The 11,489-nt window shown below is 40.7% G+C and overlaps 1 protein-coding gene across 1 annotated transcript; it reads right to left on the reverse strand.

The window, feature by feature from the left end:
• Positions 1 to 5,803: 5,803 nt before the first annotated feature.
• Positions 5,804 to 11,489, reverse strand: LOC149304141 (vomeronasal type-2 receptor 26-like). Its single transcript, XM_089479684.1, has 5 exons — positions 11,205 to 11,489; positions 8,281 to 9,144; positions 7,539 to 7,766; positions 7,196 to 7,322; positions 5,804 to 6,744 (listed from the first exon to the last, which is right to left on the reverse strand). Exons 2-5 carry the CDS (start codon positions 9,079 to 9,081, stop codon positions 5,804 to 5,806), a joined length of 2,097 nt encoding a protein of 698 aa, XP_089335810.1. The 5' UTR covers positions 9,082 to 9,144; positions 11,205 to 11,489.

Consider the following 11,489-nt stretch of genomic DNA (forward strand, 5'->3'; position numbering starts at 1 on the left):
AAACTTTATCAGTGGCCTGAAGATAGAATAGACATTAGTAGATCAGAATTAGTGCATAGATGGGAAGTCTGTAGGCAATGCCTAATGAAAAAATAGAGAATGACTATCTAGATGAAGAGAAGACCCCTCCCTTCCTCAAGCTGTTCTTACTACTTGACCCTATGAATGAGAGATCTATAAGAGCCCTGGTTATCAACTGCCCTGTTCAGTACACAATATAATATATTGTGTCTAGTACACAATATAATGAAGTTATTTCTATTGCCCAAATAATGTAGCTGCTTTTAGACTCTACTTGCAGCATCTTCATAGGAAAGAAGTCCCAAACTAACACTTTCAACATAAAAGTAGTGAAATTATTTCTCATTAGTTTACAACCAGAAATAAATATATAGAATGAATGAATGAAAATATGAAGAGTTGGCATAGAGGAGATCTATAGGACCTCATACTAAGTGTAACGGCTACACAACAACACAGTTTTGAATGAGGCTACAAAATAATCTTATGAATCACAAAATGTTGCACAATAATTGCAACATTTTGACCAAGTTGTACGAAGTGGAATCGGACAATGTTTGGGGACTGGTAGGGCCACTTGTTTTGCATTCTGGGATGGGGATGCAAAACATGGAGTTTGCATAGCAAAATACACATTATTTTGAGCAGCGGTGCATCAATTTAACAGTTTTGCAAAACATGGGCATAGGTCCAGAGTGAACTGGACAATCCTGGATTTTGGACTGTAACTGCTAGTCCTAGTTTGAGTTACTCATCACTTTTGGAGGCCTGTGAACCACTACAGCATCAATTCCATAATTTTATTTTGTATGTACCTTGGGAACTGAGAGTTTGCTTGCTCATTTATTTATTAAATTTAGACCCCATCTTTCACCTGGGATGGGATCCAAATCAGTTTACAGAAATTTAAAACAAGATTACATTAAAATGTTATTTTACAAAAGTTAAAAAAGATAAAAATAACAATATTAGTAAAACCCATATTCAAAACAGTTAAAAATAATTTTACAGTAATCCCTTTCTAAACATGGACAAAATCCACATGGACAAAATCACACCCATGAAACCATAGATTTGGAAGGGACCCCAGGAGGCTATCTAAACACTTCCAATGAGGAAGAATCCACCACATTCAAAAGCAGGCTATTCCACTGTTAAACAGGTTTCATAATCAGAAAGATCTTTCTTAGATTTAATTGAAATCCCCTGTCTTTTGATTTGAATGCTTTGGTTCTGTTCCTATGTGGAACAGAAGAAAATAAGTTCTTCTACATTACAGCCCTATGTGGAACAACAGAAAACATATTCTTCTACATTATAACCCTTCATAGAATTTTTTCCTTTCTTCCATTTCTGCCTTTGTAGTTGAGGCATAAACTTGGATTATGGTTATACTAACATAGTTCAGATATTTTTAAAATTGGCATGCTATCATCTTTCAGGCAGCTGAAAATACCCAAATTCCTTGTGGGTCCCACATGAGATTCAAACACGAAAGTAAAGTAAAAGTAAAAGAAGAGAACACGGAAGCAGAGCAGGATCTATATTAGCAACAGAAAATTAACATGCCAAAATAAAATCAATTTTCTAGTATTTCAAATACCTAGGATCTGTGGTGTGGCCACATAACAACACATGGAGGGGGAAAAGGTATTTCTTACCCTGAAAATTGCTGCCACGAATATTCTTTGAAAGACAATTCTTCTAAGTAGTAAACTGAATTAGAGAAAAGCCCCCCAATCAGGAGGTCTCCTGCATTATGTGACTCAAGTGGAATAGGAATAGGGTCAGCCCAATGGCAATTTGTGGTATCAACCTCACACACCCAGAGAAGAACCAGGAGAAATACTAAAATGACCACACCACAGTTCTGGCAGCCAATTCTTTTCTGAAATCCAAACCTTCTCCTATCCATCTGATGCAACTTTTTGACTAATGGGAGTACCATGAAAGGCATCTTCTGATTTTGCCTCTATGAATAGTAAGAAGGCTACCCTACAGACCCAGCAGTGGCATATAATATACTGGCATATTCTGATCTCTAAAACAGGAAGGAACAAGTATCAGAAATCAAAGGGATAGAGCCTTGTCTTGAACCTCTTCTGTGTGTGAGTGGCACAGGTGGATGGGGTTAATATAACAACTTGAAGAAGTGTGAAATTCTTGTTTTCAAGATGATAGCACACTCCCCCAGCCCTTTCCCAGGGGAGATGAAATTACAGCGATTTTTTAGTAATGACTGGTATAGCTTAGTTCTTGCCTTGAATGGCCATTTTGATCACAGACATGATTTTCCAGTCTGATTAATAGTCCACTTTACTCATTATTGAGTAATTGAGTAACAACAAACAGAAGGGCACCATTGGTTTGGATGCAATGTAGTGCTCTATGGTGAGATGTCCTTTTGGTGGCTTTCCCACAGTGGCTCCACCTGGCCCCTGGCAAATGAATACCAGAGTACACAGATCTTTAATCTGACCCAGCATCTTTTGTTGCCTTGTTCTCTGAAGGGCAGCAATGTTAAAAAGTGGATGAGACTCAGAATTTGTCAATGTGCTAGGATGCACATACTGAAAAAGTGAATGGATGATCACGTGTTTGGTGGTCATCTCATGTATTGTTTCCCCTGACTGCTCTTGGTATATCTCCCCTCACTGTTATTGCTATGAAGTTTCTTCTTAAGTTGTCATTTCCAGAATAAGATGATTTGTAATTATCTGATAGTATTAATTACCAATCACACACTTTTTCATGTAAACTAGATATCATACCTGATGCTCTTAACACACACACACACACACACACACACACACACACACACACACACCATGGATGCTTTGCACAGTTCTTTCAACAATGGGAATGCTTCACAGATGAAATTAAGCTATTTCAAAAATTGTCAAAGAAGTTCTACCCCAGGAAGAATATCAGCAATATTCTTGATTTTCAAAAAACAGTCCCTAGAGCAGTGGCTCCCAAACTGTGCACTGCAGTATCCTTAGGTATTACATGGACATCACAAGGTATTTTAAATTTTGACTTCCTGGAGACTGGTGGGAGTGTGAGGGGACCATTGGTGGCCAGGCTATGAGACCCTTGAGGATGGAAGTTTGACTGCATCAGTCTGCTATGAGGGTCTTACAAGCCTCCTCCTGTTTCAACCTGAGAACAATGGGACCTCTAGAGGCCAACTATCTTACACCATCTATTGATTTGAATCCCTCTTGCAAAGCAACATAATGGAATGCTGCTGGGTTTCCAACCCCTGTCTGTGCAGGGCAAACTACAGACTGAGTGAAGACATGTGAAGAGTGTGAGACAAGTGAAATACTTTATAGGGAAGGTTTTATTCTAAGCAAGGCATCTACATTGGCAAAAGGATATCTCTGCAATGGTTGCACCTCCTTTCAGGCACAGTGAGTACAAGTTACAAGTTACCGAATAATAATAATAATAATAATAATATGTTTTATTTATAGACCGCTATTCCGCGATGATCATAGCGGTGTACAGTAAAATCTTAATACAAAACAAAATACAGTTAAAGGAGGGAGAAGTCTCGTCCTTCAGGCAGTCCAAGATGTTGCTGGGTCTGCCTGATGGCTCCCTCTGAGGCCGATGACAGTTGAGGAGGGAGGGGCCTCTTCCTTCAGGCAGTCCAAGATGTTGCTGGTCTGCCTGATGGCTCCCTCTGAGGCCGAGATGACAGTTGAGGAGGGAGGGGCCTCTTCCTTCAGACAGTCCCTGATGTTGCTGGGTCTGACTGATGGCTCCCTCTGAGGCCGAGATGACAGTTGAGGAGGGAGGGGCCTCTTCCTTCAGGCAGTCCCTGATGTTGCTGGGTCTGCCTGATGGCTCCCTCTGAGGCCGAGATGACAGTTGAGGAGGGAGGGGCCTCTTCCTTCAGGCAGTCCCTGATGTTGCTGGGTCTGCCTGATGGCTCCCTCTGAGGCCGAGATGACAGTTGAGGAGGGAGGGGCCTCTTCCTTCAGGCAGTCCCTGATGTTGCTGGGTCTGCCTGATGGCTCCCTCTGAGGCCGAGATGACAGTTGAGGAGGGAGGGGCCTCTTCCTTCAGGCAGTCCCTGATGTTGCTGGGTCTGCCTGATGGCTCCCTCTGAGGCCGAGGTGACAGTTGAAGAGGGAGGGGCCTCTTCCTTCAGGCAGTCCCTGATGTTGCTGGGTCTGCCTGATGGCTCCCTCTGAGGCCGAGATGACAGTTGAGGAGGGAGGGGCCTCTTCCTTCAGGCTGTCCCTGATGTTGCTGGGTCTGCCTGATGGCTCCCTCTGAGGCCGAGATGACAGTTGAGGAGGGAGGGGCCTCTTCCTTCAGGCAGTCCAAGATGTTGCTGGGTCGGCCTGATGGCTCCCTCTGAGGCCGATGACAGTTGAGGAGGGAGGGGCCTCTTCCTTCAGGCAGTCCAAGATGTTGCTGGTCTGCCTGATGGCTCCCTCTGAGGCCGAGATGACAGTTAATACAAATACAAACCTAGTTCACCAAATAATCAAAAGCCCTGATGCAAAGTGCATAAACAGTTCCCAAGCTAACCACAACCATATGGTTATGGATATGGAGTCCTGGATGTTCATGAGGAGGAATCTGGAGTTCCCTCTGAGGTGGGACAGAGCTCCCAGTCCCAAAGGATTCTTTTTTGCTCTATTCCTTTGACTGGGTTTTTATAACCTCTGCTTAGAAGCTTCTCAAAGCTTTGACCATTGGTCACTCTAGTTGGTGATTGTCTCTCATGCAACTTAAACACTAGCACCTCATTAGCTCTTTGCCTTACCTGGAGGGAAGATTATATATAATCTATAATATATTCTATTATTATTATTATTATTGCTCAGCTGTATGGCCCAGATAATGGGAAGGCCAATTATCACATCTGCACTGCAGCAGCAGCAGCAGCAGCAGCAGCATCTTGCACTTCCAGGTGCAGTCTGAGAACATATGGAAGTACCATCTGGTGCTTTCAATGGCAGCACTGGGACTTCCACATCACAGGTATCATAGGTTTTTCTTGACAGTTTTTCCCCCCAGAAGCAGTTTGCTATTGCCATTTTCTGAGGCTGAGAGTGTGTGATTTGTCCAAGGGTCATCCAGTGGGTTTTTGTGCTCAAGCGGGGATTTGAATCCTGGTCTCCAGAATTGTAGTCCAAAGCTTGAACCACTACACCATGCTGGCCATGCAGGGTTAACATCGATAAACCTTAATATGCAGATGTTAGGGTTTTCTGGGAGATCTCTGTGTGATGGATTGGGGCTACTATCTAGATATTAGTTTATGAGACCTCTGTGTTGTGTGAACTAGTCTAATGTATTTATTGGAACATTATATAGTAGTATTAATATCCTGTCATTTCGCCCTCATCTCTTGTGGAATAGAAGATTGGCAGGCGTATGTTTCATCTTCACCTTTCCTTTCATTAGCCACCTCAAAAGTATTAAGTGAGAGCAGAGAGACAGTGAATTCCCTGTAAGAAATCTGTAGAGAATTTAGAAAAACAAATACATCTTCCTCATGCTGGAGATTTAAATAATTTGAGATGAAATGGTTTTAATGTAAAGTCGAAGGCAAAAACAATATACATGCAAATTCACTCCTGCCTTTCCAGGTCACACATTATATATACCCAAGTCCCTTCCAGGCAAACATTCTCTGAAAATGCCAGCCAGTCAGGAAGAAACTTTTCTGGAACATGGCCACATAGCCCGAAAAACCCACATAAAAAAAGAAAAGAAATGGTTTTAGATTTGTGAGAAAATGAATTTGGGGGAATGATCATATGACAGCTTTAAATGGACAACTTGATGTCCCAAGTCTAAGTTTAGCTCTGGTTAGGTGCTCCCTGCTGTTTAGCTCAGGCTTAAGCAGAATAATGTAACATTTTGGGGGAAAGATACAACAGAGCAACCCAGCGCTGGAGGCTAAGATAGAGAAAATCTCCACAGCTACCATGTATTTCCCTTTTGTGCTCAGATAAGTTGGAAAGAAAATCAACCAAACACTGCAAAAGATCAGCATGCTGAAGGTGATAAACTTAGCTTCATTAAATGTGTTTGGTAGCTTCCTGGCTAGGAAAGCTACCAATAAACTCATAATGGACAGAAGTCCCATATATCCCAAGACAAGATAAAACATAACGGCAGACCCTTCATTACATTGCACAGTGATTTCTCCAGCAACTGAGTTCATGTCTAACTCTGGGAACGGGGGAGAGATTCCAAGCCAGATGATACAGATAGTAGTTTGAATGAGGCAGCAAAAGAAAACAATGGAGGTGGCCACCCTTGTTCCCACCCACCTCCTCATACTGGACCCTGGCTTAGTGGCCATGAAGGCTAAAACCACAGTGATTGTTTTGGCTAACACAGAAGAAACAGCTACCGAGAAGATGATGCCAAAAAATGGTTGTCGGAGAAGACAGCTGGCTTTTCCTGGCTTACCAAGGAATAGGAAAGAGGAGAGGAAACAGAGTAGGAGGGACACAAGGAGGGTGTAGGTGAGTTTTTGGTTGTTGGCTTTGACTATGGGAGTATCACTGTGCTTAATAAAAGTCCCAAGCACAAAAACTGTGACCAGAGATAAGCAGACAGCACTTGAAGCCAAACATTTTCCTAGAGGGTCTACATAAGATAGAAAGGTTATAAGTTTAGGAATACATTGATCTTGATTCATGTTAACATATTGATCTTCTGGGCATGGGGAACACTCAGCCATGTCTGATGAAAGAAGAAAAAAGTGCCATTATGGTACATAATCATACATCTCATTAGTCCTATTTTATGTCATTCTATCTATACCTATACCTATAATGTTGGTAACTGTGGTTAAATCAGCTTTGACTTATGGTGACTCCATGAATGAGAGACCTTTAACTAACCCTATCATCAACTTCAATGCTCAGATCTTGCAGATTCAGAGCTGTGGGTCCCTTGACTGAGTCTATCTGGGTTCCAGTCATGTTCTTTTCCTACTGACTTCCATCTGAATGAATATTACTATCAGTATATAAAAGCTTGATAGCAGAGATATTTTTTGGCCTGGCCATGAAAAGAGAGATAAAATGGGGGCATCATGGCTTCTCTAGGGAGGGAGTTCTAAACTCTGGGATCAGCCACCCACAAGGCCCTCCTCATTGTTCCCACCGAACAAAGGACTTGTGCCATCTACCTGTTTTGTTGGAAATTTTCCGTTCTGGACAGAGAACACAATCATAGCAGCAAAATTTCTCCCCTTCCTTCTTTCTCTTCTGATAACCAGGAGTGCAGGAATCACAGCAGACTGAAATGGGCAGGACCTGTCCATAAAGATGAAGAATGTTCAGAATAGACAGGCCCTACTTTGATCACTAGGGGATGTGTAAATAAACAAGAAACACGAGAAATGCCAATTTTAATCATGCAGTCATTTGCCACCACTTTCCTCCACATGCCAGGGGTGACACACTGTTCTTTTGTAACCAACATAGCTTTTTGTGATGCTTTGGCCACCAAAAATGCCCGATAATCCACACCTGTTTGAAGCTGTGATGCCAGGTAATCCTATGCTTATCAATGCTGAATTCTTTCCCATTGGAAGCACTGGGATCTATTTGTCCCACTTTGACATTAACAAAGGATCGATTTGGAAATGTAACCAAATTCATTATGTCAAATCCAGCTCTCACTTCTCTGTTCTCATTAAAATGTACTCTTTCTCCAGCAGAATTATTGAATGAAACCCCTTGAAGAAAAGGATGGAGCTAGTTGAAAAAGCAACAGAAACAGGAAGATAGAAACATTGTGATGTTCTCACAATAAAAAACACTAATGAATATAGTTCTGCTTTCTAAAGTGCCTTGGTGTCCAGACTCATTCATACATAACTTATACCAAGTGGGGGAAAAATGGGAGCCATGAATCACAATTAATTGAAGTCCATTGATTTTACTATTTTATTTCATTATGTAAAATATTTTATCCTGACATTCTTCCATCATGGAGAAAGCATGACTCTAAGAATGACTGAACCTGGATCCTGTGCATTATTTTAAACAGTTTCAGCTAACAATGTTTTAAGCTGGAAAACGTGGTTACAGTCACTGATTGTCTCTTTTAAAGTACTGATTGCCTCTTTTTAAGACTAAAAAGACAGAGAAATGTATGGCCACCAATTTCTCTAGATGAACCTTGTATATGACACCATCACCAAAAGAAAAGGGAAGAATAAAAGCTGCTAACTATAGAAATAAATATACTTTAGTTTGGAAACATTACCTGCCAAGGTTGCAGATCCCAAAGAGCCCATTTTATACCATTCACTTTCCCTCGGTGATGGGACCTAGTTGAGTACAAGTCATGTAAAGCATGGGCCACAGCATAGATAGCATTATAAATGCCATAGCTGTGGCCACTCAAGCGCATTTCAAAAAGAGGCCCAGTGAGGCTCTGCAATCTCTCCTCCCCAGTGCATGTTCCAGAGACCTTATATGACATCCTGGGATCTGGAAATGAACAGTCAAAGGCTTCCTGCCAGAACTCCTTAAGAAAATCATCTGCTTCTGTCCAAACAGGTTTTATGGTCTGAAGAAATTCCTGGAAGCCTGGAACTTCCTTAGAGTGAACCATAAAGGACAGAGCCCCCTGGAACATTTCCACATCTTTGTCCCGGCTAATGCTTGTTAGTACAAAATCAGCCTGGGCAGTAGCAATCCACACTTTTCCAGTCAATAGACTGATCTCACCTGGAAGAATTCCTTGAATAAGAAAATATTTAAGACACATAACAATAGAGGGTGGACCATAGATGATAAATATTCTGGTGTTGGATAATCTGTAAATCTGATGCATATCATGGATTAGATGATCCCGTTCTTTCTGGCCATGCAAATGATCTTGGGTTAGAATTTGTCTTGTGAAGGCTGTGCAGATTCCATTCTGGGAAAGCAAGGGATCCATGGTCTCCAAAAATCTCTCTCCACTGTCATCATCCACCACAAAAAGCCCAACCCACGTCCATCTGAAATGCTGAAGTAAGCTGACAATCCCCATATACTGTGAGTCTTCATTGGTGGCCATGCAGTAAAAAGAATGAAGTTGTTTGATCTCATGCTTTGCTGAGACAAATGAGCCATAGGCGACCTGAACAAATTTTGAAAATTAAATGGAAAATGTAACGCATTTTGTCATTCACATCATTTCTATAAAACATAGGTAATACAACAATGTCAAAGGTTTGTAAAAGAATATAACAAGAAACTCGGCTTAGTGGGCATAAAACATATAAAAATAGTATACCTGTAATCAAAAGGTTTTGATTGGGAAGACAGATAAACTAGTACAAATATTTGCATCTTCAGGTGGTGTCTAGAAAACTCGTAAGAGATGTTGGTCATAGGCATGTTAGTCACAAACATGTCCTAAGTGAAGCCTGGCACAGAAAGTCTCTTTTTGGATTGATTGTAAGGTGTTATGTAGCTTTTGAGGAATGTCCCAAAATCCCACCTCTGACAGCTTGTCAAGCCCCAAGAGGGGCTCTTGCTTACTAGTGAAGAGGCAAGATGACAGAGAGGCAATTCAACTGATGTAACTCTAAGGGGAAGTGAAAAAAGGATACACTCCTTCTGTGGCTGAACTTTAATTTCTTCACCAAAGGACTCAGACAAGTTGCTTTATCATTGTTTGAGTTCCCTTCCCACTTATTCCCATCTTCACCAGTAAGCAGAAGAAGTGTCCTCTCCCAGGCTTGGCAGCTTCAGGGGGGAGGTTTTGGATGGGGTGGCAAGGGCCAAAAAAGCGTGTGCGCCTGGGGTTGGATATGGAACTCTGTGGGCATAATCTACCTGCTTGATATAGGATTTTGATCAATGTTTCTGGCCTATGAGAAAGGAATAACTATATAATGGTCTGAAACCAACTCTCTCTAACATGCACAAAATAATAAATAAATAATAATAAATTATTTATATACAGTGATTATCACATATTAATTGCAGAAGATAAGAGGTTACATTTCCTGTATGTTTGATACTGGGGTTGGATGTTAATACAAAATAAATGTCAAATATGCTATCTTAAATTATAGCATCATTTTGGATATCAGTATTATAATTCTGCATAACCATATGATTCTTCTGTCTTTATGTTTGTTACTTGTGGGTTCAGCCATGTCTAGGCTTTCAGTTTTGGGGAGTTGTAGTATATCCAAGAAGCTTTTGCAGCATACATAGGTATGTTCCTTTAAAGTATTTAAGTGGTATGTAGTTCTATCTGAAAAACATTGCTATTAGATTGTATACAGTTCCTTGCAAAAAAACAGCATAAAGAAAGATTATTTCCAAGAGAGGTAAGAATTCAGCATTATTTTACGGTGCATATTAATTGTTGGGGGATAATGAGCATTTCATAATGTTGATTTATGTTTAGAGTTTGTTGGCAAGCTTTAAAAAACAACAACCCTGCAACTTGGATATTGAATTGTGGAGTCAATACTTAGCTGAGATATATAGTTCATTACTACTGATAAAGATATATCAAAATGGCTTCAAAAAACTCTAGAGGTAGTCGTCTTCCTGCTACCATTGCTGTCCATTTACTTTCCAGTTCATTTGCTATCCATTTACTTTTGACAGATTCTACAAACAGTTTGCTGTGTTGTTGCAACCACCAAGGTATGGATTATTGTTTAGGATTTGTGGAAATAAAGTTCAGAATCAGAAAGACCACAATTCTACTTTTTGTCATCATCTGTTAGTAGAAAGCCCTTTATTGCAGTTGAAGTTGTTAGCACCTGAGGAAGCACAGGGGCATAAGTTGGGATATATAGCTCTCTAAACACTTGATTTGTGTATTTAATGTTTAATGGAATTACTGGAATGTGGTCATTGTATATAAACAATTTATTTAGAGTGGTGATTTCAGTCCCTTATATATTTATTCTTTAGATATATCCCAGTTCAGTGCCTTTCCAGTTTCTCCCTGCTATTTTTTCAGTGTTGTTTGTGAAATCTTCCCGTTGTGTTTGTTCATGTCTAGATCCTATGAATTTAATGGAACAATTTATTTAGAGTGGTGATTTCAGTCCCTTATATATTTATTCTTTAGATATATCCCAGTTCAGTGCCTTTCCAGTTTCTCCCTGCTATTTTTTCAGTGTTGTTTGTGAAATCTTCCCGTTGTGTTTGTTCATGTCTAGATCCTACCTGTGGAATCCTGTAGAGAGTTGAAATATCTGCTATGCGGAATGAGGTCTTGGCATCACGTGCCCCAATGATGGCTAATGGCTTTTGGTGGCCTTTACAGTCATAATTCAGGACTAATTTGTGTGATTTGAAGAGAAGTTCCAGAGTGGCACGATAGGTCAGGTGTGCATCATTGTAACTGTCATAGATGTGGGTTCCAAGGGTGACATTTGGTAAGATATTGGGATTCTTGTTGATCTCCTTTACAGCAAACGCCAAGGACAAGATATGCTGGTAGAACTTTGT

This window comes from Sceloporus occidentalis, unplaced genomic scaffold (genome assembly GCF_023333645.1).
Source record: "Sceloporus occidentalis isolate IW3139 unplaced genomic scaffold, rSceOcc1.0.p SCAF_14, whole genome shotgun sequence".
Taxonomy (NCBI): domain Eukaryota; kingdom Metazoa; phylum Chordata; class Lepidosauria; order Squamata; family Phrynosomatidae; genus Sceloporus; species Sceloporus occidentalis.